This window comes from Aptenodytes patagonicus, chromosome 17 (assembly GCF_965638725.1).
Source record: "Aptenodytes patagonicus chromosome 17, bAptPat1.pri.cur, whole genome shotgun sequence".
Taxonomy (NCBI): domain Eukaryota; kingdom Metazoa; phylum Chordata; class Aves; order Sphenisciformes; family Spheniscidae; genus Aptenodytes; species Aptenodytes patagonicus.
This window is the reverse complement of record NC_134965.1, coordinates 11,828,571-11,852,547: the sequence shown is the minus strand read 5'-3', so window position 1 is coordinate 11,852,547 and position 23,977 is coordinate 11,828,571. Positions and strand designations below refer to the sequence as shown.

The 23,977-nt window shown below is 48.5% G+C and overlaps 1 protein-coding gene across 3 annotated transcripts; it reads right to left on the bottom strand.

Moving 5' to 3' along the window:
* Positions 1-1,551: 1,551 nt before the first annotated feature.
* Positions 1,552-16,520, bottom strand: VEZF1 (vascular endothelial zinc finger 1). 3 transcript variants are annotated; one of them, XM_076354496.1, is made up of 7 exons: positions 16,451-16,520; positions 10,171-10,976; positions 9,487-9,550; positions 8,285-8,468; positions 6,618-6,818; positions 4,294-4,338; positions 1,552-3,952 (listed from the first exon to the last, which is right to left on the bottom strand). In XM_076354496.1, the coding sequence occupies exons 1-7, from the start codon at positions 16,481-16,483 to the stop codon at positions 3,525-3,527; spliced, it is 1,761 nt and encodes a 586-aa protein (XP_076210611.1). In that variant the 5' UTR covers positions 16,484-16,520; the 3' UTR covers positions 1,552-3,524. The 3 variants fall into 3 exon arrangements, with proteins under 3 accessions (XP_076210611.1, XP_076210612.1, XP_076210614.1); XM_076354497.1 differs by having other exon boundaries at positions 10,279-10,976; XM_076354499.1 differs by lacking the exon at positions 4,294-4,338 and having other exon boundaries at positions 10,279-10,976.
* Positions 16,521-23,977: the final 7,457 nt, after the last annotated feature.

Here is a 23,977-nt window from a genome sequence, read left to right as displayed (position 1 = left end):
GGAAGTGGTGGCGTGTTCCAAATAAAGAGAAAAGCGTGCCCAAGGTAAACCATTTATACGATTTCCTGGCAGCGTGGGTGGCTGTGCCATAGTACTTACTTCCCCGTGGCCCGCTTCCCCGCAGTGCCTCGCCAGCAGAGCCGGGCACCCGCAGGCTCTCCTTGCCCACAGGACGAGTTTTCATGCCATTGATCTGACTGTTCTGACTTCCCACAGCACAAATCCTTCCAAGGCAAAATTCAGCTTTAAAACTTTCAGTCGGTGCTAAGCCATTAACCTAATGCTGAATGCTTATGGAAACTTAAGAAGAATAAAATAAAACCCCTATTGAACTACTTGCAATCGGAGACCTGAATGGGCTCGATATAAAACCCACTCAAATCAACGGCAGCAATAGGCTTCCCTGGATGTTGGACTAGATCCAGCTTAAAAGTTTCCATGAAATAAACTAGGCTAAGCGCATCAGCTGCATAGAAACTAACTCAGTGTAACAGGAGCATCTGTTCTTCACATCCACCATTTTCTTAGTCTTAACTTCCCAGCGCTGCAGCGACACAAGCTGCCGTACAGATCACTCATCGCTGTCGCGCAACTAGACATCGTCTCCCGACAGCAGCTGGCCTTATTGCCTCGCCATACTGTGGATGAACCAGCGATTATAAGGTAGCATGCATGCCGTATAAACTACTTGACCAGGTAGCTTTTGTTTGTCAAAAAACAGCTTAATGTATTTCGTATGATGGCATTACAAAGTGAAATTAATGTCTGTATTGAGACAGCTGAGGAGCACACCTCGGAACCATTTATACACAGTACAAAGCAAATGTTTACCCAAGTACAAATGAAACAGGTTGACAATTAGCTAATGTAGCTTTGTGGACATAAACCAGGTACATTCGAGCAGAACCAACATAAAATAAAAAGGAAACAGCCCTTTTCCTATCCCATGCTAACAGCACCATGGTTAGTGGTTTGGGAAGCCTCTGTCACGTTGAAAAATTTCCTTGCCGGTGTTTAATGTGTTTATTCTACTGCTACTCTGCTGGGATAAAAATAACATCGGCAGGGCACGCTAGCTGTACAAAGGACCCACTGTCAATACTACAGTAATTGACAACATACAATTAAGTCTCACACCTGTTTATTGTAAGTAATTCATAGATAACCACTTCTAGTACACATTTTCATATTGGCTTTTAATGCTTTTGTTTTTTTAAGCCCAGGGACACCCAAACGTCATCTAAGGGTCATCTCTGCAATTTACCCAGATCCAGAACGCTACACCTCCTATGTGAAACTGGTGCAAGTTGGTGTCACTGCCACGGGTAACGGAGATGGCTTGGAAGCTACACATCCCAACATGCAACGCCCCACCAGCGCGGGCTGCTCTATGCTACGGGAGGAAGGAGTTTTGCTGGGGTGCGTTCGCCTCGCACGCCTCGTTTCGGCCGTATCAGCCTAAGTCATGCAGCTGTCTGCACGCAATGCTCTACACAGTGCAAAAACAAAGACCTCTACACATCTGGAGTAAGAACAGTGGTAACAAAGTCATAGCTACATATTCTTCTCTACATTTTTGTTTATTGAGACAAACTAATTAAAAGGCACAAACATAGGGCATATGTTTACATGGACATTATAACAAACATATACATTAAAAGTGTAGGAATGTGTTTCCTTTCTGCTAAACAGAAAGTTCCTAAGCTTTTATATATACAAAAGTTGTACAATTTGATGTCCTAAAGTACAAAAGATCATTTATAAAATTATTTTACACTAAGCTCTATTTTTTTGTTTTTGTTTTTGTTTTACTATGTAGTCCAAGCCCCTAGAACAGTTTCACGTAATGATACAGATACCTGTCACCTGAGCCAGCAGCCTGGCAATCACTGCTTGTACTGACACGGCAGGGCAGAAACGGAAGCAGTCCATTTTGACTAGTCAGTCCTGCTAGCACTCCGTGAAAATGCGCACACGCTAATCTCCATAGCTTTCAACTTCATTAAGATAAAAACATCTCAACTGCAATTTTATTTTTTTTTTTTAATGTAGAGTCTTCGGTTTAGGGTGTTGGTTTTTTTTAAACAAAGTTTTAAAAACGTGAATATGTGACATGATAGTCTAAAAAGTATATCTGTTTCCCTAGATTTTGCTTTCTACTTTATGTACAGATAAACAGGTTAAGAAATAAAAAGCACATGTAGCTTAAACATGTGTGACCATTTGTGGAGAAGTTCTGGGCTGGATAGTTTAAACCATCACCCCAGAACTCCCACAAATTGATAGAAATGTGTTAACACAATAGAAGAATAACGTAAAAATGATGATGTTTGCAAATATTTACAAAGTTGAACAGATTTGCACAACACTTGATTAAGAAATAGGGGAGAAATTAAAAGACGCTCTCTGCTTGTCCTGGAGGGGCATCCTACCTAGTTAGTGGTTAGAATAAAAACTGTATACAATTTAATATAAGACAAAACTTCTAGTGAACAACTAACACGTCTGTCCCCTGCTGTAACACCAGCAGGCTCTGATTGGGAGGCAGAGGGCATAAAAATCATACCCAGTGCCTCCAGAATCTTCCAGCTTAAAGCAATATTTCTTAAGTTTCAAAGCACTCCTTTTGCTCCTAGATAAGAGTCCCATAGGGGTCTGACTGTTCAGAGACCATGTTTACATACATTTTGACTCCTCTTCTGTCAGCCATGGCTGTTTCTCACTAAACAATAACAGATTTTTTAAAAAAATGTTGACTACAATGCTATATTCCCTTAGGGTAATATGTTGGGTAATATTTACATCTCCAAATATCAGGTCACAATCCCTATTATATGTTGAAGTTAGAATGATAAGTTATCATATGCTTTGCATATCAGAGCTGGTATCACCTTTCCCATAGGGAATGCTGCCTGAAATTATCATATTCCCAAAGGTAAAATGCATATTTTCTCCAAAATGCATTTTTTTTTTTTAAATGACAACATTGTAATGCATTTACTCATAAAAAAAAACAAAACATCAACACAGACAAAGATTCTACACTAGCTCAGAAACAGTGGACTTAATGACTGGCAAGTTAAAATTAGCCATCCACCCTGTTAAAGATACAGAGGGGTCTGTGCTAGTGTTTAGATTAAAATAATTTTCTAAGTTATAATTTGGGGGATAAAACATAAAACTGTTTTTTAATGACTTTTTTTTTTTTTAAACTCTGGCAAGTAAGTATCTGCTCTAATTCAGCATCAGTCAGCTAAAAGGTAAAACTTACTTTAAATGAAGTGCTCCAGTGAAACTCAAGTTTGAACCATATGAGCCAAATCAACAGGGGAAGATGCTACTATGGTCTCTGATGGTGCATGTTGCCCCAGTGTCTTAGTCTGAATTTATTATTAACTAAAACAAAACAAAAAAACAAAACAAAAAACCCAACAAAAAAAAAAAAAAACAACCAAACAAAACCCAAAAAAGAACTGCTGGTAAGGATTCCATTTTAATCCTTTTTAATACTGTTTAGAAATTCTTTACCAGGGAGGAGACGTGGGCAAGGCCTGGGGCAGGAAAGGCATGCTTTCTACTGGTCTCATTGCTATATTTAACGGACCAGCTAACGTCATTGGTGTGGGGAGGTTCATGGGAGATGTTATAGTGACTGGATGCGCTATATTCACTGGAGCGGTTACTGGGGTAGGTAAATTGACTGGTGTGGTGAGCGTTAATGGAGATGTCATGGATAATGGACTTGTTATAGTTACAGGATGCCCTAGGTTCATCGGACTGGATATATTAACTGCACTTGATACATTTACTGGACTTCTCATGCTCATTGCAGCTGCCACTGTGACTGGGTTTGTGATAGTCCCAGAAGCCACAGAGGACGTTATATTGAATGGAGTAGTAAGAGTCACAGGCGTAGTAGCAGCAGTGGAGGTTTGGCACAAGTTAGCAGCTTCTAAAAATGAGACATAAAAAGACAAAAAGTTTTTAACACATAAAAAACCATGGACAAGATTTAAAAAAAAACAAAAACAAAAACCAAAACCAAACAAGAACAGGTACAAATTCTGGAATAATTTTCTTTAGGAATTATTAGTAAGTTAAAACTGTTAACATTCTATAGCCTACAAGAAATACAAACTCTCATGCAGTTCATTTCAATTCAATATTTTTTTCCTGAGAAGTCAAGCGAGGTTGTCTTATAAAGAGGGTTTCGATGTTCATAAAAACAGTATTGTACAGTCAAAAAAATCCTCCCAAGAGGAACATTATAAATAGAGGAGAGAGTGTACATACCGAATGGTACGTACTCTATAGCCTTCTCAAAGGTGAACTGACATTCTGTGAAGGTTTTAAAAAGTCATTATTAGGGACTGATAAGCAAAGCTTGTTTCAATATTTACCTGCTTATTTCAGTCTTAATTATTGCTACTAAATTGTTCCACTGATCACAGTACTTCTACTTAGCAATTTTCAAGGCTACCCAGTCAGTACATCTTTCAACCCCCACTATCTCCTCAGCTTTCACATAAGCTACAGCTCCACACCAAGTTGTTTTGTTTTGTGGTTTTTTGGGTTGTTTTGTTGTTGGTTTTTTTTTTTTTACTTTGTTTTGCAGCAAGCAGGAATTAAGTGCCAAACAAGGAAGACCCAGGAGGCCAGTGCCCGGCCCTGCTGCCAGTGGGCTCTAGCAGGGCCGGGCACTGGGGGAGCGGGCACCGGCGGTCCGGGACGGCGGAGGGATCACTAGGCATCCATCAGCACCACCTGCCGGCTACCCATACTAGAAGGCTCCAAAAACAGAAGCGGGCCGGTGGACACGGGTAAAGGGAAGGGATGACTGCTAGAGAAACCGACAAAAATATATTCTAGATCAACGTTACGGCACTTCTAAGTCGTGTCTTATTCCACATTTGTAGGGTAGGACACCAAGCTCAGTCTACACCCACGTTTCAGGAGGTAAGCCAGGAGCAAAGAGTCCACTCTTGCCACTTGGGCAATACAAATGTACCAAGACAGAGTTAACTTTGAAAGCAACATTAGCCCCATTCAAGGGTTACTGTTGGTTCTTCAAAGTCCATATCTAGGAGGGGTGGAAAGGAAGGGAAAGAGTAAAAAAAAAAAAAAAACAAACTGTGAAAATAAATCGTATTAGACTAAAAAAATCCCATATAGTGTTGTAAAGCCAACACAACAGGTGGCACTAGCACAGGAGAACCAGCATGGAAAGAGTAGCACATAGGCATGGCACTGACTGGTCTAGCTGTACCTTCCAAGCACAGTAATACACAAAGACACATCCCACCCCATGCCCCTTCCCCAATTAAGTTAAGTTAATATCATCAATCTGACAACACTTCTACCCACCCACCTCCCTCACCCACCGTTCTGTCCAAAACCACTGTTTCTTTTAAAGCATATTCAATAATCTCAATAAGAAAAGAAGGGAAGAGGGAACAAGACATAGGAAGGAACAAGCAGAAAAAAAAATTCTCAGAGATTTTCTAAATCTGACACCCATTTGCTTTATCTATTTAGTGGCCTGATGATATTTAATGTTTCTGCTATCACTACATTTTAACGTGAATAAGCTGCTTCTATACTGTCTGATCACAGAATTCAATTCAACTGGAATAACAATCAAGGCAAAAGGAGCTAGCAGCCTAATACACAAACAAGACCTAGAAAAGAAAAAAAGATTGAAGAAACTGAAAGGAAGTTTAGGAGGAAAGAAAAAAAAACAAGGTGAGTCAAGAACATTTATCACTAAAAACAGCTAGTGAAAAACAGTAAGTGGTCACTAAGAATTTCTTCTAAAACATGTAATCCACGAGAGTCACATGATAGGCATTAGAAATCAAACTGTTGTGAAAAGAATAAGCTAGGGGTAACGGGAGACTTTAAACTACTATACTCCTAACGACACTAAATTGAAGCAATCTGTTCTTTACAAAACTGACACATTGACCAACAATAGGAAGCTATTCATCTTCAATTACAGTAGCATAGGTATATGTAAGCTGTGAGCTAGCAGTAATGAAAAACACGATCACTTGTTATTTTTGTAATTAAAAAAACAACAAAGAGATAGAAGAGTAAGTTCTATGAGTTCTAGAAAACTTTATGCAAAGACAGTTACGTGATGATAAAGCGAATGGAATAAATTGGGAGAGAAAAGATGAAAGGGACACAGAAAGCACCCACATGCAAACTGATGATGATGCAATGACAGAGGGTGGTGTGTGTGTGTATATATACATATATATATATATGCACACTAGTTAACAACTGGTAAATATGCATAAACACAGCCAAAAACCACATGCAAGTAAAAAAAACCAGACTCTTGCCTTGGAGCAGACACAAACATCCCTTTATAATTGATGACTGCTACGTACACATTCAAGCACAGAGACCAAAGGGAAGCGAGTAATAAGGAGTTCATTTACAACAGCGTAATTTTGGTCATGTTATCCTCTTGCTAGTTTTTAGGTATTACTTCTAACATCAAGAATGAAATTTTCATGTAAGACATCCTTCTCTGACATCTTAAACTCCCTATATAACTGTAAACTCCAGTATCTTATAAAACCAAGACCGTAAATATTGTTTTGTTTTACCTTTCTTCCTTGCTTTGACGGCCTCTTCCCATAATCTCAGGGTCTCTACCTGCTTTCCAGGCCAACTTGTTACATGTTGCTGCTGCTGCTGCTGCTGCTGCTGCTGTTGCTGCTGCTGCTGCTGCTGCTGCTGTTGTTGTTGCTGCTGCTGCTGTTGTTGCTGCTGCTGCTTCTGATTGCTGGTCTCTTCACTCATGCATGCTATGCCAATTAAGTAAAAACACAAATTCACCTTGAAAAGTTATTGTTTTCTGCTGAGATGACAAAGGCTTCTTCTGTAAAGAGCGTGTGGAATCTCGCAGGATTTCAAGAGCAAAAAATCACAGAAGTGTTTAAAACCATGTAATTAATTCTGTGTTTTATAGAACTACTTTTCCAAGATCTAAAAACCAAAGTGCAAGTCAGAAACATCTGCTTTCACTGCCAAAAATTAACTTCCTTTCTGATTATTTTGTTTGTGTTTTAGGAAGAATGAAATAAAAGACTACAATGAGTCTCTAGAATTCAAGCCGGTTAGCTGATTCCACTTTTTCTAAACTTCAGCTCCAGTTAAAAAAAAAAAAAAAAGCCTTTTTACTTTTTATTGCAAGTATGACTTAAAATTTTCAGTTTACCTTTACATCACAGAACAGCACGTTACTACTCTCTGGCCACATTACAGCTCATCATTTCCACCTCTAACAACTGCTGTAAATGCCTCGTGAACTGGCTTAGCACCACCGAACTGGCTTGGGAAGCCAGAGCTGTAACCCTATACCTTGAAAAATACTTCACATCCAAATTTCTTATTGAGCTCAACAATCAGACACTTTAGACATTCCCGGTACCTTCAAATTATCCAGGAGTAACAGGAACTGCAAAGATGTAAATTAATACTGTTTAAAAGGCTTTAAGGACAAAGTTTCCGAAGACATTCCTTACTTGTCCCTCTTGATTCCTTCGAAAACTCGTCTTATATCACTAACCATGTAGGTTAACTTAAGTTACAGGTATTTAAATAGGGAAGATTTGAAAGTCAAGTCTGTCTTTGCTTACTAGGCACTCCCAGGTTCAGGCTTCAGCACTTCCACAGAGTTTAAGACTAGAAGGAACTATTACAAACATCTCATTTGAACTCCTGCACACCACCAGTCAAATGCCATTAATGCCCAAAACATATCGGGGCTGGATTTAAATGCTTTTCTTGTCAGCTACTGCCAGAGGGAGGAACCATTGAGCCCCTGTCTCAAAGCTCAGAGAAAGCAGAGAGATCTTTCTCCTAATTTTGATGAGCTTTAGATGAGGCTTCAAACCTGAAACTTGGCAGATCTTAGCAGTTCTTAAATATTCTAAAATCTCCAGGATTATCTGTTGGACTTTTAGGGCTGTACGGTTCAGGAAGCAGCACTGTACTTAGAAGCTGAGAAAACTTGGGAACTCCTTTCTTCAAGAGATGGGTTATTCTCACAAACTGCAGGGCATTCCTAAGGGATAAGAGCACAGCCTAGCAGCAAACTAAATTCCACATGTGCCAATTTCTTGAGCTGAAGAAGATCCTGTTATCAAATACCTATTTTTAATAGGTGTGAATACCCAGACTGATAGGTATGTTTTTGCATTTTAACGTAATCAAAGGCAATTCCCTTTGCAAACACATTATTAGAAATGTTTTTAAAATGTTCACCTACTTTTATTGATGCCTTGTTTACAGGTATTACAGTTGATACTTTGGCTCTGCCCGTGTGTCTTTAAGTGGCTGGTGATATATGCTGCACTCAGAAGTTTACCACAGATATTACACGATACCTTTCCTTCATGGCGCACCATGTGTGTCCGCAGTCTGTCTTTGGTGGCAAAGGCAGCAGTGCACGTCTATATGAAGGACAACAGTTACACTTGAAGTGCAGACAGCATCAGCACAGTATGAATTACATGCCCACTGTAAGCCTATTTTACCTTGTAGGTGCAAACAGTATCCTAAGGATATTGACAACCTTAAGTTTTACCTGTATTTATAGAGAAACCAAAATCAAACTACTAAACAGAGACTGAAAACGGAAATTGGCTTCTGAGACAATTATGACAAAAATCATACTCTATACTACTTGAACTTTCCTAAAATAGCGAGTTGTCGTACCTACCAAAACAAGAGGTAGCTTATTAAAAAAACCTACAACAGGCAAAGTTGGGTTTTGATAACAATTTTACTGCACAAATCTGAACTTGATATCTTAAATTGCTCAATTACTTCTGTTCCCATCCAAATCAGAACAAGGAAATGAAACCTTTTTCTAACACTATTCTTTTTACACAAGACTTTTATTTAATATGATGAGTCACTAAAACACAGGCTGGAACAAGCATGGATATTCCAAGCAAAACAGTTAATTGTTCAAGGACAGTCAAGTTATTTCTCTTATACTCAGTCATCAACTTATGAATACCTGCTTTCACCTTCCAGCGAAGTAACGGATCTGGAATCAACTATTCCAATCCATTTTAAATGGATATACTGAGAAACTCATTTGATTTAAATATGCTGAGAAACACATTGCACACATTACTCTGGTAATCAGCACTGAGCTGAGGATGCTGCTACAATCCTACTACTAAGTTAAGCATACTGTAAAACAGCGCACCTACGTTGTTCTCCAAGAAAGCAAAAAGCCTCTAATCTTCCTAAAAAAGTAGCCACAGCATCCTTTTAAACTGCCTCTACACTTACATCAGAACTACAGTGCTGCTGGTATGTAAGGTGGATGTGACGTTATTCCTAAACTTGCTTTCCAACGAAAAATCCAGGAGCAAATACAGTTCTGAAAAGATTATTCACCTGAGATTCTAATGATACAATAACGTATTGTTCTTAATAAATCATTTTAACCCTTACTTGGCATTTGAAGGGTCTCTCTGTTGAGTGAACATGTTTAACATGACAGCTTAAATGATCAGGCCTGCAAAAAAAGAGAGGAACAGAAAAGAAAATGCATACTGTTACAAATACATAGTAAGGACACCTTGGCTAGCGGTGCTGAACACTGCACTGATGACCCCTTGCAGCCCACATCCCTCTGCACGACAAGAATAAATACATTCCCCGTACCTACGCAGTGGCCTTCAGCTAGAGTAACACATAGTTACGCTGAGACCCAACCTGCAGTTTAAAACTTAACCGTGTTCTTCTTACACACCTGAAAATGGTACGTTTGTGTGAAGGTGACAGATCAACAGCACTAGAGGTTGAAGTTTTCTCTGTTGCAAGCACAGATATAAATACAGCCAGCAGCAATGCAAGCTCCCCCACAATGCTCTGTCAGTACGCCTCAACCTTGCTCCGAGACAAGGAGACAGTTTGCCTGCCATGCCTCATTCGGTCATTGACCTTTGCAAAGGCTGGTAAAGGGGCTCCGTGGTCACCACCAGTGACACAGACACGCGTCCTACGGGACCTGGATGAGGTCACGAAATCATTTCAAAACACTCTCATAAAAGAGTGACCACTTTTGGCCACTGCCAATCTGGCTCAGATCAAGACCCACGCCCTAGAGGTAAACAAGGCTCTTTATCCCCTCACCAATCTTCTAAGATGTCTGGTTCTCCTAGCCCCTCGCTATGATAGCTTAACCCTTCTTGGTTATGAAAAGCCAATACTTGAGCTCGCCTGGGATTTTCTACATGGTACCTCGAGAAGCCTTTTCCACAAACACCACAGGTGTATGGTTTCGTGATGCCACCTTCATGAGACCTCACGTGGTAGGTCATGCGATCCTTTCTCTTGAAGCGCTGATTGCAAATTGGACATTCAAAGGGTTTTTCATCTGAGTGGGACAGCTTGTGCCGGTTGAGGTGGTAGACATCCCTGAAGGCCTTTCCGCACATCTCACAAGCGTGGTTCTTCTTAACGGGCTTGCTGGGCTTCTTCACCGTCTGAGTCACTGTCATAGCCGTTGCGCCGGCACTACTGCTGGGGTTGGTGGCAGAGGAAGACGTAGTGACTGTGGACAGGATGCCTGCGATAGTCGAAACCAATGAACTTCGGCTGTTGTCACCAGCGATGGTCGAGATAAGGGGCACCATTGTGGTGGGAGTTTTCTTTGGCCGTGACACTAATTTTATCCCTGTGTGGCAGGACTCGTGACGCCTCAAATGGTAGCTGTCCCTGAAAGCTTTGCTGCAGTAAGTGCACACAAAGGAGGTTTTAGGTTTTTCCTTTTTAATCCCAACAATAGCATCCTTTAATGTTTCTGGTGCAGGCTGAGGTTTCTGCGTTATTGGTAAGGGCAGAATCGGCTTCTGATCGGGTGGCTCAACAGCAGAGCTCAGGAGAGGCAACAAGCTGTTCTGTGCTGCCTGCTGTTGGTGATGTGAGGCTTCGTGTGCCTAAAACCAAACATTCACACTTAAATTCTATTGATGGGTGCTCACTCTGACACGGTGAGAACATTTACAAACTACAGGAAAGCACATTCTAGACCAAAAGCCATTGAAGTAACAACTGGAAAAGGTTACATAATTTTGGTTTTGGACAGGATAAACCGCTCGCACTTTAAATGCATTCGCTGTGCAGATTCTGTGGTAAGCGTAGGAAGGCACACATCATAACAATCAAATAATTATTAAGTTTCCGGAGGGCAACACTTCTTATGGAAAACAACTAGGTGCTTGTCAGATCTTTTACTAACACAGTGTTTGATCTTTACCTAACAGATAACTTGTTTTGCTAACGATCATATCAGATGCCACCTTGGGACTATCTTTGGAGCGTATGAATGTACTGATGGGAGTTGCAAAACACCGCCCCACCTTTAATCCGAGCTTCGTGCACATTGAGAATTAAACTGCAGCCACAGAGAGCCAGGATGCGATAAGGTGTCTTATTTAAACAACGTGTTCATACCAGTGTGTTAGCGCTGAAACCAAAGCAACTTGAATCGAGAGCTGTCTACAGCCACGTTTCTATATTTAGCAGGTTCCCGCCGCATTTATACACTGACCACTGTGCTCTTTGCGTCTGGAAGCTAATAAGAATAGCGACATGTTCTTTTTCTCTTCATCAGCGGCTACTTTGTGATAGGAAGAGAAGCTAATCGATAAGCACTGGTAGACATCTAGAGATGCTGGAGAACACGGGGCGGGGCGGGGGGGTGATGGTGAAAAAAAAAGACCTGAAAGCTGTTTCAAAACAGCCGATACCAACTGACTCTGAACTACAGAATCAGTGGGAGAAGCTAAAGGGAAGAGACAGAGGGGGACCCCCCAGGAGCATGCCGCAGCAAGCACCGCTCAGCTGAGCTGCAGCCTGCGCCACTACGGGCTGTGCTACACCACGCTTGTATTAGGCACTGTTTATTCTAAGGCAGAAAACACTGTTATTAAAACTCACCCAGTCAGACTGGGACAAAACCCTAGCAGATACAATTTTAAAGTGGTTTAGAAACCACACAGACCAATTCAGCCTAATGGAGCATTAAAATAAATCACTCAAGCACCTTAAGCCAGTTTAAGCGCATCTGTATTCAAGATGTGCCTCAGTCTCATCAGACCAGTTTTAAATCAGTCTCGTTATTAACGCAGCGTGCCAGGTCTGAAGCTGAGTTTGGGGAAACTTGCATTCCCATTAGATCAGTACTGCAGCCTTCCAGGACTTCTTCCCTACGGTTTCCTTCACAAAGTAACACGTACTTCACTTCATGACTCGAGGCTGTGAGAGCTGAATAAAACGCTGCGCTGGCTTGCAACCCCCAACTTGTCTACTTTTACGTTGGTTGAGGATGGACAGCTTTATGAAATGCACTCAGGCTAATACTCTTCCTAAGTGAATCCGTTTCACCGTGTCCTTTGGAGAAGTCAGTATTTCTAGAAGCTCACTTTGGGACTTTTTCTTAGTTGCATCCAGCTCCGGCCACTTTGCCTCTCTCGATTGCAGCAGCGACTACAGCCACCTCCGTGCAACTCTCCCTCGGCTGCAGGGGGGCTCCCGCCTCCTCCTGCCACCGCACAAGCCCTCCATCACCTTAGCCACTCATTTTTCGGGAGCACGATGCCGGTGATCTTTGGATAAAAGCCACCGGTGGATACACACTAACCCACGTGGGTATGAATATGTGCTCCCTAACACTCCAAGCCTACCTGACAGGAAAACGGTTCACGGGAGAAAGCCCGGATTCGGTATGATAACGGGAGACAAAACTTGCAGGAATCGTTAGGAGCCAGGCCAGCCTGTCCGTTTTTATCTGCATTTTACGTCCCATCTGTGCCGAAGCTTGGGATGCAACAGGTAAGCTGAACATTACCACACCGCGCCTGGCCATAGCAGCCACCTCAAACAACAGCCTAAGGGCTGTTGCAGCAGCGATTGCTGAAGAGTCGAATGCAGAACTCTCCTGGAGGCTACGCTGCTAAATCAGGGCACAGCACACGCTCCAGCTTCTCCATTAAACTTTTGCCTGACTTCAGTGACAACTGTGGATTTTCAACCATTTATTTTCCATGTTTTTAAAAAGCGATCGAGACATCTACATTGCATAAAAAGAATATAGTATGTACAATACACATTGAAAGTACAATATTAAGCAAGTTGTGTACTTAAATACAACTTTAATTTTAAAAAATTCTGAAATGTTTTACAGCCAACTTTAAATAAGCATTAAACAATGTTGTTAAACTGCATCAGAAGACACTTAAGAGCACCTAAGGATAGCTCCAGAGATACAGTTTCAAAGGCAGAGCTAGTAGATCGGATAATAGAGAGCCCAAATCCTTTGGACAAGGTTCAAACTTCTGCAGTTTATGGATATTTTTAAGCCTTAAAGAATCGTCAGCACTTCGAGGTAATGATGCACTCACTCCTACGGAACCAACAGAGACGGTGGACATAAAACAATGTATATTCATAAGGCTACAGGCTATGAAGCCGCTGCTTATAGAAGTCTGCTTATCTTGGTTCCCAGATAGCCAGTGTCATTAGCGTCGCTGTCTTTCTAACAACCCCTCTTTGCAACAAGCAGTATTCCTCAGTTTCCAAGGGCTGCCTGCATTAAAGCCTTTTAAAAAAGGATCAGGCGGGTGGTTTTTTTTTTTAACTCGCTGTTCGAGAAGGGAAGACAGCACCTGCTGCATGCCTCTCGCAAGTCATTTTTATTCAGGCACAGACCACGGTTTTACTTGACCTAGCATTAATGTCAAGTCAACATTTTTGCGATATTTTGATCGCCTGGGACAGGCTCTCGTGCAAAATACCCTCGTTCTATCACTAATTTTTTCTTTCCTGGGGGGCAGTAAACAAAAAAACCTGTAATTCGTGACCCGGAGTGGTAGGATGTGGCATTGTGAACTTCCAATGCCAGAGGCTAAAATATTTTTGCGCTCCAGCCTTAATGTGAGAGCAACAAATTAGCATGAGTCATATCTTGAACACTCTGTTTGATGGATGATTCCTCCTCACATTAACAGATACAACTTTCACTTTCTGAGCAGATACTAAAAGTGGTTTTCAAAATATGCATTTCAGGGACTAATAATATCCAAACAAGAGCTGCTTATTCAGTCTCACAATTGTTTCTTTAAAAAGATACAATTCATCAAAATGCCACCTAAACACAATCAAACAACGTTATTTGGAAAGAGCAATTTACAGACACATATCCCATTGCTAGCAAGACTAAAATTAAGACATTGCAACCTCCTCTAAAAACATTTTGCTAAAAATTACAACTTTACACACCGCGTATTAAACTGTCCCTTAGAAATCCGGTCACAGCTGAAACACACACTTGGTAAAACTCCCCCCGCGAAGAATGAGCGTGTATGTTCAGTCACTTGCATTTGTTATTTAACTGGTACCGGGAAGGGGGGGCTGGCCGGGAGGGGCTTTTAAATCCACTTTTTGCTACTAGTTTTAACTAATCAGTTGGATGTTGGCTGACGTGCTGTTGGCGAGAATGGGAAGAAGAACAACTAAAGTCACATCAGGAGTATCTTAACAGTGCTTTCTGCTGGGCGCATTAGGATGCTCGCACCCTAAATCGTTGGTTTTAACAAAATGACTCAAGAAACGATATTCAGCATTTATTATGAGGTCTTAAAGCTTTATTATTGGGGGGGGGGGAGGGGGAGGGGGAGGGAAATCAGAGGAAAATTTCCCCATCAGTTTTATGAAGATGCTTCCAAGTTGCACATAGCTAAGTACGTTAGGAGAGTGAACTGCTGACTCCTTAATTAAAAGCAGCAAAGCCTATTCCTAAATCAAAGTGTGACACCACTATTTCAAAATACAGTATCCTTCAAAAAAAATAAAGACGAGCAGCAAGAAGCTGGACACGTACTTGAAAGTATTACTTGGCATTTCTTACAGAGGTTGCTGCAATACCGTATTTCCAGCCTACGAATAATTTCCCCTCAAAAACGCTCAGCTGTGAGCCTGGGACGCAGAAATGCGATAAAACAACCCCAAATCGGAGGGAGATGGTCCTAAACTAAGGAGATTAACTTCTTAGCGTGAAGTTTCCTCTGTGCGAATCACAACTGCCCACTAGAGTGAGAAATAATTCACAAGACCTCAGCCAAACTCGATGGCATCACCCGCATTAATCACGAAAAGGCGGAAAACCCAGCGCCCAGCTCCCGGTACCGGCTCCCCGGAACATTCCCGGCGTGTTTTCGGAGGCAGAGCACCCGAGCGAGTGACTCATCCCTCGGTACTTGCAAGGGAATAATTTTTCCTCTCTAAAGGAATGGTGCTCGCTCTTGGCGGATTTATTCATTCAACTCAGGTTTTCAAACTCGTGTCACGGGCTGGGTTTGGGTTTAATTCCAAGGAGGACAGTGAGTAAGCGAGTGACCGCCGCTGGGAATGTGCAAAGAGGATTATTTTACCTTGAGAAAGGTGATGTGTGGGGCTTTTTATTTTTTTTCTTTTCCCCTGCTGCTGCAATTACGCATTTTATGTTTTCAAGCTCAAAAAGAGCAGGAGGCATCAGAAAACAATCCGGCGTGAAAGGGCTCGGCTCACAAAAGCCAGGGGAGGATTTTTTTTTTTTTTTTGGTACACTGGATTTTCTTCGGAATTACATAAACAGCGGTGTTTTTAAGTCAGTCTTTCGCGGACAGAAGGGGGGAAAATTGTGACTCAGTTGGCAAAGGGAGGGGTTGCACGCTCCACCGTCCCTATTCCTCCCTATTACCGTTAGCATTTCGCCAGTTTTTACAGAAATCCGGCCCGCTCGCGTCCTATTTTAAAAGAAAACAAGCTCCCTCGTCACCCGGCCCCTGAGTCAGGCTGTTTAAAGAGGGATTAATTTATTCTCCCAGACACGGTGTTTGTTCCATCGGGGTTTTGTTAGAGCCCGGTAAAAGGCTGGTTTGGGGTTGTTTGGGTTTTTTTTTTTTTCTTTTTGGCGGGGGGAAAGAAAAACAAACAAACAAAAAACAGAAAAAAAGAAGCTATTTCGGGTTTTTTGGGGAAAAGAGAAAAATAAAATTAAAAAAAATACAAACACTGCCCTCTTTTTTTTTTTTTTTTTTTTAAAAAAAAAAAAGGAAAAACACTCCGGGGCGGCGGCGGAGCGCCGTGCGCGATCAGCTCGGGGGAGGCGGGCGGGGAGAAAGTGCAGGAGGGAAAAGAGCTGCCGGCGGCGCGGGGCCGGGTCAGCCGCTGCCCCGGGCGGGCCGGGCCGGGCCGGGCCGGGCCGCGCCGCCGCCGCGGGCCGGGCCGGGCCGGAGGGGGCGGGCGGGAGGCCGGGCGGCGGCGCTGACTGACAGCCCCGGCCTAGCGGGGAGCCCGGCGGGCGGCCGCCCGCCCGCGGCCGCTGAGGGGAGGGGGGGCGCGGGCAGCGCCGGCCGCCGCGGGGCCTCACCTGAAAGAGGAACGCGGTCCAGTTGGCCTCCATGGCGGGGGCGTCCCGGCCCTCGGCGGGCGGCGGCGGCGGCGGCTCCAGCGGCGCGGTCCCCCCCTCCCTCCCCCGGGCCCCTGCTACATGGAGCCGACAACAAAGCGGCGGCGGCGGCGGCGGCTCAACATGGCAGCGCCGAGCGGCCGCTTCCGCTAACCTCCGGGCTGCACCACTGCGGCCCAGAGGGGGGAGGCGGCGGCGCGGCGGCCCGGCGGGGCGGCGCGGGCCCGGGCCGTCGCGGCGCCGCCCCCGCCGCTCCCCTCGCCTCGGGGCGGGCGGCGGACCCGGGGCGGCGCGGCTGGGCGGCGGGGCGGGCGGCGGGGCCGGGGCGGCGCGGCGGGCCGGCCGCCCCCCCCGCGGGGCTGGCAATGGGCCGGTCCCGGGCTGGGGAAGCCGAGGCGAGCTGTGGCGAGAGAAGATGGAGGAGCGGGCGAGGTGTCCAGGGCTGCCGCCGCCTCGCCGCGCCCCGGCCCGGCCCGCGGGGGCCGGCCGCGCCGCCCGCCCTCCCCTTCTCCCCTCCCCGCCCGCCCGCCCGCCCGCCGCGCGGGGAGGGAGCCGCGGGGGCGGCGGCGGCGGGGGGCGGCTTCGCCCGCGGGTGCGGGCCGGCGGCGGGCAGAGGCCCTGCACGTGCCGCCCCGCCCGCCGGCGGCAGCACCGGGACCCGCGGGGGCGGGGGGGGGGGGGGAGCGCGGGGCCGCCCCGGGGGTCGCCCGGCGCCGCGCCGTCCTCGGCCCACCCGGGGATCGTCCTCGGCCCACCCGGGCTGCCGCGGCCCGAGCGGCCCCCGCCACCTGCACCGGGCCCTGTGAGGCCGCGCCGGGCTGCGGTCCGGGGCTCCTGGGGTGCAAAGCCCTTCATCAGCACACCGTGGGGGCAGCGCCATCCCCGCACCCCGGGTGCTCCCCGTGGGCCGGGACGTGCTCCCGCCCGGGCTGTGCAGCCCCGCTGCCGCCGCTCGTGTGGCCTCTGCCCTGGCTCCGGCGGTTCTGGCCATCCAGGGGCTTGTACAGCCCCCCCTCCCCGGCAGGCTTTCCTACACGCCTCGAAGTAGCAAACTGACCGGGTTTGCTTGTATCTGAGGCATCTTCAGCGCAGCACCTGAGTGCAAATCAAAGCCACAAGCAATTAAGTATATGCTTACCGTTAATTACATGTTTACACACATCAAGCACATCCTTGAGAGGCGGCAGGATGGGGCCCCGCGCTCCCCGCACGGGGAGGGCTCCTTGTGCCTTCCCCGGTGCTCTCAGGGGACGGGGAAGGATGCGGGGGCACGGGGCGGGCGCAGGGGCACCTGCACCGCCGCCTCAGGTGGCATCTGTGAGGGGCAAGTGGCATTTCTTCAGCAAGCACAGGAAAAACACGAGTGTGGCAGATGAAACTGCAAGAGGATGGATGTTTTAAAACCAGACCTCTGCTCATAGGCAAGGGCCGTCTTCCCCAGGACGAGGGGAGATGAGAACAGGCTTACAAGAGTTTTTGGGTTCCCCCCCCCCCCGGCTCCGATCAATCCTCTTTGCTCAGGCCCAGATCCACGCTGAGCTGCGTCTGCGCCCGCTGCAGCGCCCGCTTCACCAAAACCAGCCGGCAGGTCGGGCGCGTGAAGAAATACAGCCGTGCCGCCGCAGGCTTCTGCGCAGCTTGACCTCAGTAAGCCGAGCTAAATATGGATCACGTCGATGAAGTTTCCCATACTACTTCCTCCCGTATGGGAGAGACGAGTGGTTTTTCTTGTCTCCTGTTACAGACAATGCAAAGGCCAGTCCCGAAGCCCCAGCTCTGCGTAACACCGGTGCCACGCTGCTGCAGCGGGGAGGAGGGATGGCAGGGACCGAGCCAGCCGTCGGCAGAGGACTCATCGGGGGTCCCAGCCCACCGGCTCGGCTGTCGCTTCGTGCAGTCTTGGGCGAGTCACCTGGCTCCTGCGGCGCTGGTCCTCGGCCCTCCTCGAGCGTTTCTTCACTTTCCAAGAGTGTTGCAAAACAGTAGTTGTTCTGTTCAGAGTGACGCTTGCGGTTGTTTCACGCCTCTCGGGCTATCTGCTAGCTTTTTTCCTTGAAACCCCAGCGCCGGAGTCGAGTGATTACGTAAAAATCTGTTTGCATTAAAAAAAAAGATGTTTCTCAGCCTTGTGACCCCATAGGAAGGTCTGTGGGTATGCGCCCAGGGGGCTCGGCTGCCTGGAGTGGCCCAACCTGCTCAGGGGCACCCGCGGCTCTGAGAGTCCGTCTGCCTCGGGGAATTTGGAGCCTGCTTGGTTTTGACCACCCCCATCTGCACCACGGTAGACCTCTGTGCTGATGCATCCGGTGGGCAGCGCTGGAAACGTGCAAAATACCGCCCTTGCTCTGCAGAAGCTCTGAATTAAGTAAAACAAACCAAAAAAAAAGGGGTCAAGGGGGTTTGCTAGTGCACGTGTAACATGCGCTCTCAGCCCTGCTGGGATCGCACCAGCCCGGCTCGCCCGTAGACGGTTTGTTCTGCTCAGCAGAGATGCTCATCCCAGCCATGGCGCAGGGGCAGCCGCAGCATTGCCCCCCTCCAGCCCGCATGCCACCACCGGAGGGTTTCCCTCTCCTGCCCTTTATTCCGTCTCCGGCACTGCCACCGGCAGAGCAGGGGCTGCGGGAGAGCCGAGAGAGGAAACCCGCGCTTGTAGGGAGGGGGACACCACTGCTGCTCCTGGTTATTTTTCTCCGGGTCGGTCAGTTATTTTTGTTAACGCTTATTAATGAAGACTTGGGAGAGCTCTCTTTGTTAAGGGCTCATACTCACTTCAATTAAAGGCTAAGAAAACTACCCAAGCGTATCACTGAGTCATCGAAGAAATCCTGATGAGCACGTAGGAGGCTAAACTCCACGTTGTTGTTTTTACAACTAAAGAACCAAGAGGGGATACAGGAACAAAACCTAGAAGACTCAAAGCCTTCTTACTAAGTCGGAGAAGAGGGAAACAGAGCTGGAGCCCTCTTCCCTCTCGACAGCGTCCGGCTGAGCCCTCCCGGCACCTCTCTCACACCCGACACATCCCGCAACGGGGCAGCGATCGCCGAGAGAAAAGCTGCGTTGGGAGCAAAGCGAGCCGAGACGCTGCAGAGAATCCCCGGGGGGAGAAAGAGCTTGCAGGAGCTGTATTTATAAAGGGCAAGTCTATGCCAAACCTGACGAACTTTCCTTTACCCAGAATTATAACTGGAAATATAAAAAGCCACAGTGTTTGAAAACACATATTTACATTATATATGCCCCAAAGCAGAATAAACAAAGGTTAGATTTGTAAACTCTCCATCTTAATTAAAGCAGCACTGCTTTGGACAAACCCACATAACAGGTGGCTTGAAGTGTTGTGTTATTTAATTTATACCTTCCAGCTCCCTTAGTTATCGAGCTGGGACAGCGATAGCATCAGCAGCATCAGCTGCCACTCTGGTACTCGCGGCGAGCGTGCAAAGGGAATTTCTAGGGCAGCGGGAACCGTGTGGCCCATTTACCACCGTCCCCAGGCTGCTCCTTTCTGCCTTCTCAAACAAAAATCTTCCTTCCTTTCTTCCTCAGCACTTCCCACGTTGTTGGGAAGGACGGGAACGCTGCCTGGGCCCCCCGGAGTCCCCTGTCTCCAGCGCCTGTGCCGAGGTCGGTTGTGGGGAGCCTCCAGGGGACCAGGGCAGCACCGGGGCTGCCCCTCGGTGCCACAGCCGTGCTCTGCCCGATGCCGGTGCTGCCAAAACCCCCGCACAGCCTTCAGCCGCTCGCGTGCCCTCCTGCCACCCAGCACGCGGCTCCCTGGGGATGTCCGCCCCCCAGAAGAAGCAATACCCACGGTTAATTTGTCAAACCCACCTCACGGCACGACTCGTACAGAGAGGAGCTGTTTCCTTCACCGTGCTCAGCCACGAAACAGTTAATAAAGTGCCTATTTGCACAGGCGCCATTAGCTGTCCTGCCTGCTAGGGAAGCCGGGCAGGGCAGGGGGATGCAGCTCCCCTCCACAAACCCGGGAGCCCTGGAAGGGCCATCTAAACTCTACCCATGTTATCCCGTTATCCTTGCAGAAGTCCCCTGTGCGTTAGGACCTGTAGTGGGACATGAGCAATAAAATCATAATTTGCTTTTCTGCTGTCGGCGCATCTCCCATGGTTATAGAGCGGATGAGTTGGGCTGGGCGAGAGGCTGCCCCGCGGCAGGCGTGTGCACCCATGCACCCTCCTCACCCGGGACCTTCGAAGCTGCAGCGCTTTCCCCCAGCCCCTGCCTTCCTGCTGACACGCTGTGCTCTGATTTCGTTCGGCGAGCATGTGCTTGCATCGCTAAGAATAGAAAATGTTGTCAAATATTTCAGCTTTAGAGGAGCCCCTTTCTGTTTGTGCTCCGCTCCCCGAGTGACGCGTCGGGCTTTGAATTTCACAGCTCCATGGGGCTGAAGAGCCCTCGAGTGTGTAAATAAGCTGCAACAACATTACCGAGAATGTGCTCCCTGCGGGCAGTTTCCCTTCAGCTGCTTCCCAACTTTGTGTCTTCTCTGGTTTCTCTCTTTGCAGCCTCAACTTCCCTCTCAAACTGACCAGGGAAGCTAAAAAGAGACAGTAAAATACACCACTGGGAAGCACAGGTTGAAGCAGAGCGTGTGTCCGCTGCGACGCCTCAGCCGCCGGCGGGACAGCCTCCCCAGCAGCGCGGCCATCCCGTGCTGGCTCACGCCACGGTAAGATTCGGTGTCCCCCAAAGAGCATCCCACCGCATCCCTCTGCCCAGCGCCCACCGGACAAGCGTGTCCATGACCTGCAGCAAAACCCGGGTGGAAGGTGTTGTGGGGGGCAGACAACCCATTTGCTAGGCAGAGGGAAAGGGACAGCTCTCGCCAGACGGCTGCCCACAGTCGTCATCTCCGCTACCACGCAAGCCTGCTGCCATCCATCCCTCCCTCCGTCCCGCTCCCGCGGGCAGCGGTGGCAGCAATGCCCTGCCTGCGCCATGCCAGGGCCACCACGCATGCCTGCCCCGGGGCTTGGCGGGAGCGCTGCCGCCGCGGAGAGTCGCCTTCTCGTAATTAGCACATCTGAAAGATCGCTCCACTGTTCAAAAGAGGAAAATAGGATGCAGGAAATTACCAGCCAGCGTGGCTGAATCACCGCAGAAAGGCACCACGACAATCAATGGAGAAGCAGCAAGAAGCTACTTAAAGGGAAGGAGCCTCGTTAGCAGGGCTCAGCAGGGATGGCTGAATGCTGCTCGACTCTCTGTTTTCATGTTTTCAGCATCAAACTTTGAGGGGTGCGTTGCTGCAGCAGTGAGCTACAAGGAGGTAGGGAGGGAAACTGGAAAAGCCAGCGTGATGCCCACGGCAGTGGAGTCATGGTGCCACGAGGGCCGCACGCCGTCCTGGCAGCGGGGAGACCTCCGGGTCCGTACAGAGCTGGTGTCAGCTCCCACCAAGCACTCGCCTGCCCAGGGCTCCCCGAGAGCCGGGCGATGCCCGTGCCCCCCGCCCGGCAGGAAAAGTGGGAGCATTAAGGCTGCTCAGTGCTTTCAGGCATTCCCCGGTGAAAGCACTCCCATGCCAAACAGCCCGGCAATGGTCGCTCCCATCCGTGCAATTCTCCCGAACTCTTCCCTCCCCGCTGCGCCTGGTGCACCCGCTGTGCCCCCTCGGCCACGCTGCCGCACCTGCTGTAGGAAACCCTCCCTGCCTTCTCTGGGATTTCATCATCCTCCCTGATCTTTGCCATCCCCGTGAATGCGGCGCCGTCCCTGTGAATCCGGCACTGTCCCCTCTCCCTGCGGTGCCGCGGCAGGCGGATTCCCGCTTTCCTGCAGTCTGAGCTTTGCTTTCCCCAGGCACGCAGCACCGCCGGGGGCTGCCTCCCTTCCTCCACGGCTCTGCCGCTTCCCTCACAGCCCGGCGCACGCCGCGGCCGCGCGGGAGATGCTCGGTGCTTCCGGCCGGCACGGCACGCGGGATGGCGGCCAGCGAGCCGTGGCCAGGGAGGAGCAAGCACAGCTATGTTTAGCCCTGCCGCCGGCGGGCAGCGCGCCGGGAAAGTGGCGTTATCTCTTCCCACCTCCTTGTCCTCAGCTGTGCCGGAGCTAATCTCTGCTTGGCACCTTGAGCGGCGGAGCTGCCCCGCGCCGCGAGCACCCAGTGTCCTTTTGTTGTTATTTTGGTTATCCTCCTCACAACTTTTTCCCACAAAGCAGCTGCGGAAGAGCAGAAGAGCTGCCCTCCCCGCCACTTGCCACGCTGGCCCTGGGGACGGGCGGCAGGGCTTTGCCACCATCCTCGGGCACATGCAAAATTACTGCCCATGCCCCGAAAGCGGGGCCACCCGTCTCTGCTGCTGCCCGCTGCGGGCGCACGCCTGGGGGGGTGCCCCGGGGCAGCCCGGAGGCAGCTGGCACACAGAGGGGTGCGCGGTGCCGGGGCACCGATGCCATGCAGTGCAGATTGCCCACTCTTAACATCAAATACTCGGTTCTACGCATATGTGTGATTTATATACGATTTACGCAGAGGCATGCAGATATACAGCATTTTCCGTTTCGTACGTTTCAGAGACCCGCTGGTGGGTGCTCACTGACCCCCGCCCGAGCGCACCGTCTGTCCAGCGCTGCCCTTGGTACTTTGCCTTTGAGCAACCGCTGCTCTCCAAAAAAGCATCCGCAGTTTGATTTGAAAACTTCGCAAGACAGAGCGTGTACCAATTACTTAGCGGCACACTCCTCCGGTTAATCACCAGTGACCATTTTTAGTAGTAATTCCTGTGGGGCTGAGGACTGCAGGGAAACATCCGCTCCTGCCTCACGCCCCTTCCCACCATCTGCCCCGGCTCCTCCTGGGCGCGGGATGTACGGCAGCAGGCACATAAGGTCAGTGCATTTAGGGAAAAACACGGCCACTGAATTAGAGCAGCCGAGCCGGCGAGGAAATCCTAGCGCTAATCCCTGATCTTTCACTGACACACGGCAAAGCTCGGGCAAGCCGGCTGCCTCCCTCCTCCCCAGCCACAGCTGGAAAACACGGATAATGCTGCATTACCTTCCCTGCAGGGCTGCTGCGATTAATAGCGGCGAAGAGCTCGAAATCCTTGGGGGAAAGGAACGGGGATAGCAGGGATTAATACCCAGCTAGATGGCCGTGGTCCCCCAGGACCCACTTGTGCCTTTGCCAGCACTGTGCCCCATTTTCTTTATTCTTTGCTGTTTACTTTTTTCCGGGACCTGGGTGTTGTTTAATCTCGTTTGGCAGCTATGGATTGTCTCCAAAATAATCAATGTTTGTGCATTCGTCTGCATTGCTCAGCTGATCCCGCGGGGAAGAGCATCCAGCGTCAGCGGGAGCCTCGGGCAGAGCATCCCCGCTCCGGCGGGGCGGTGAGAAAGCGGGGATGAGGCTCCCCACGCCTTCCCTCCCGCCTGCGCCCCGCAGCTTTTCAGCGAGCGCTTTAAAGACACGCACGTGCGCGGGGAGGGAGCGGCAACATGGCCAAAGGAGGC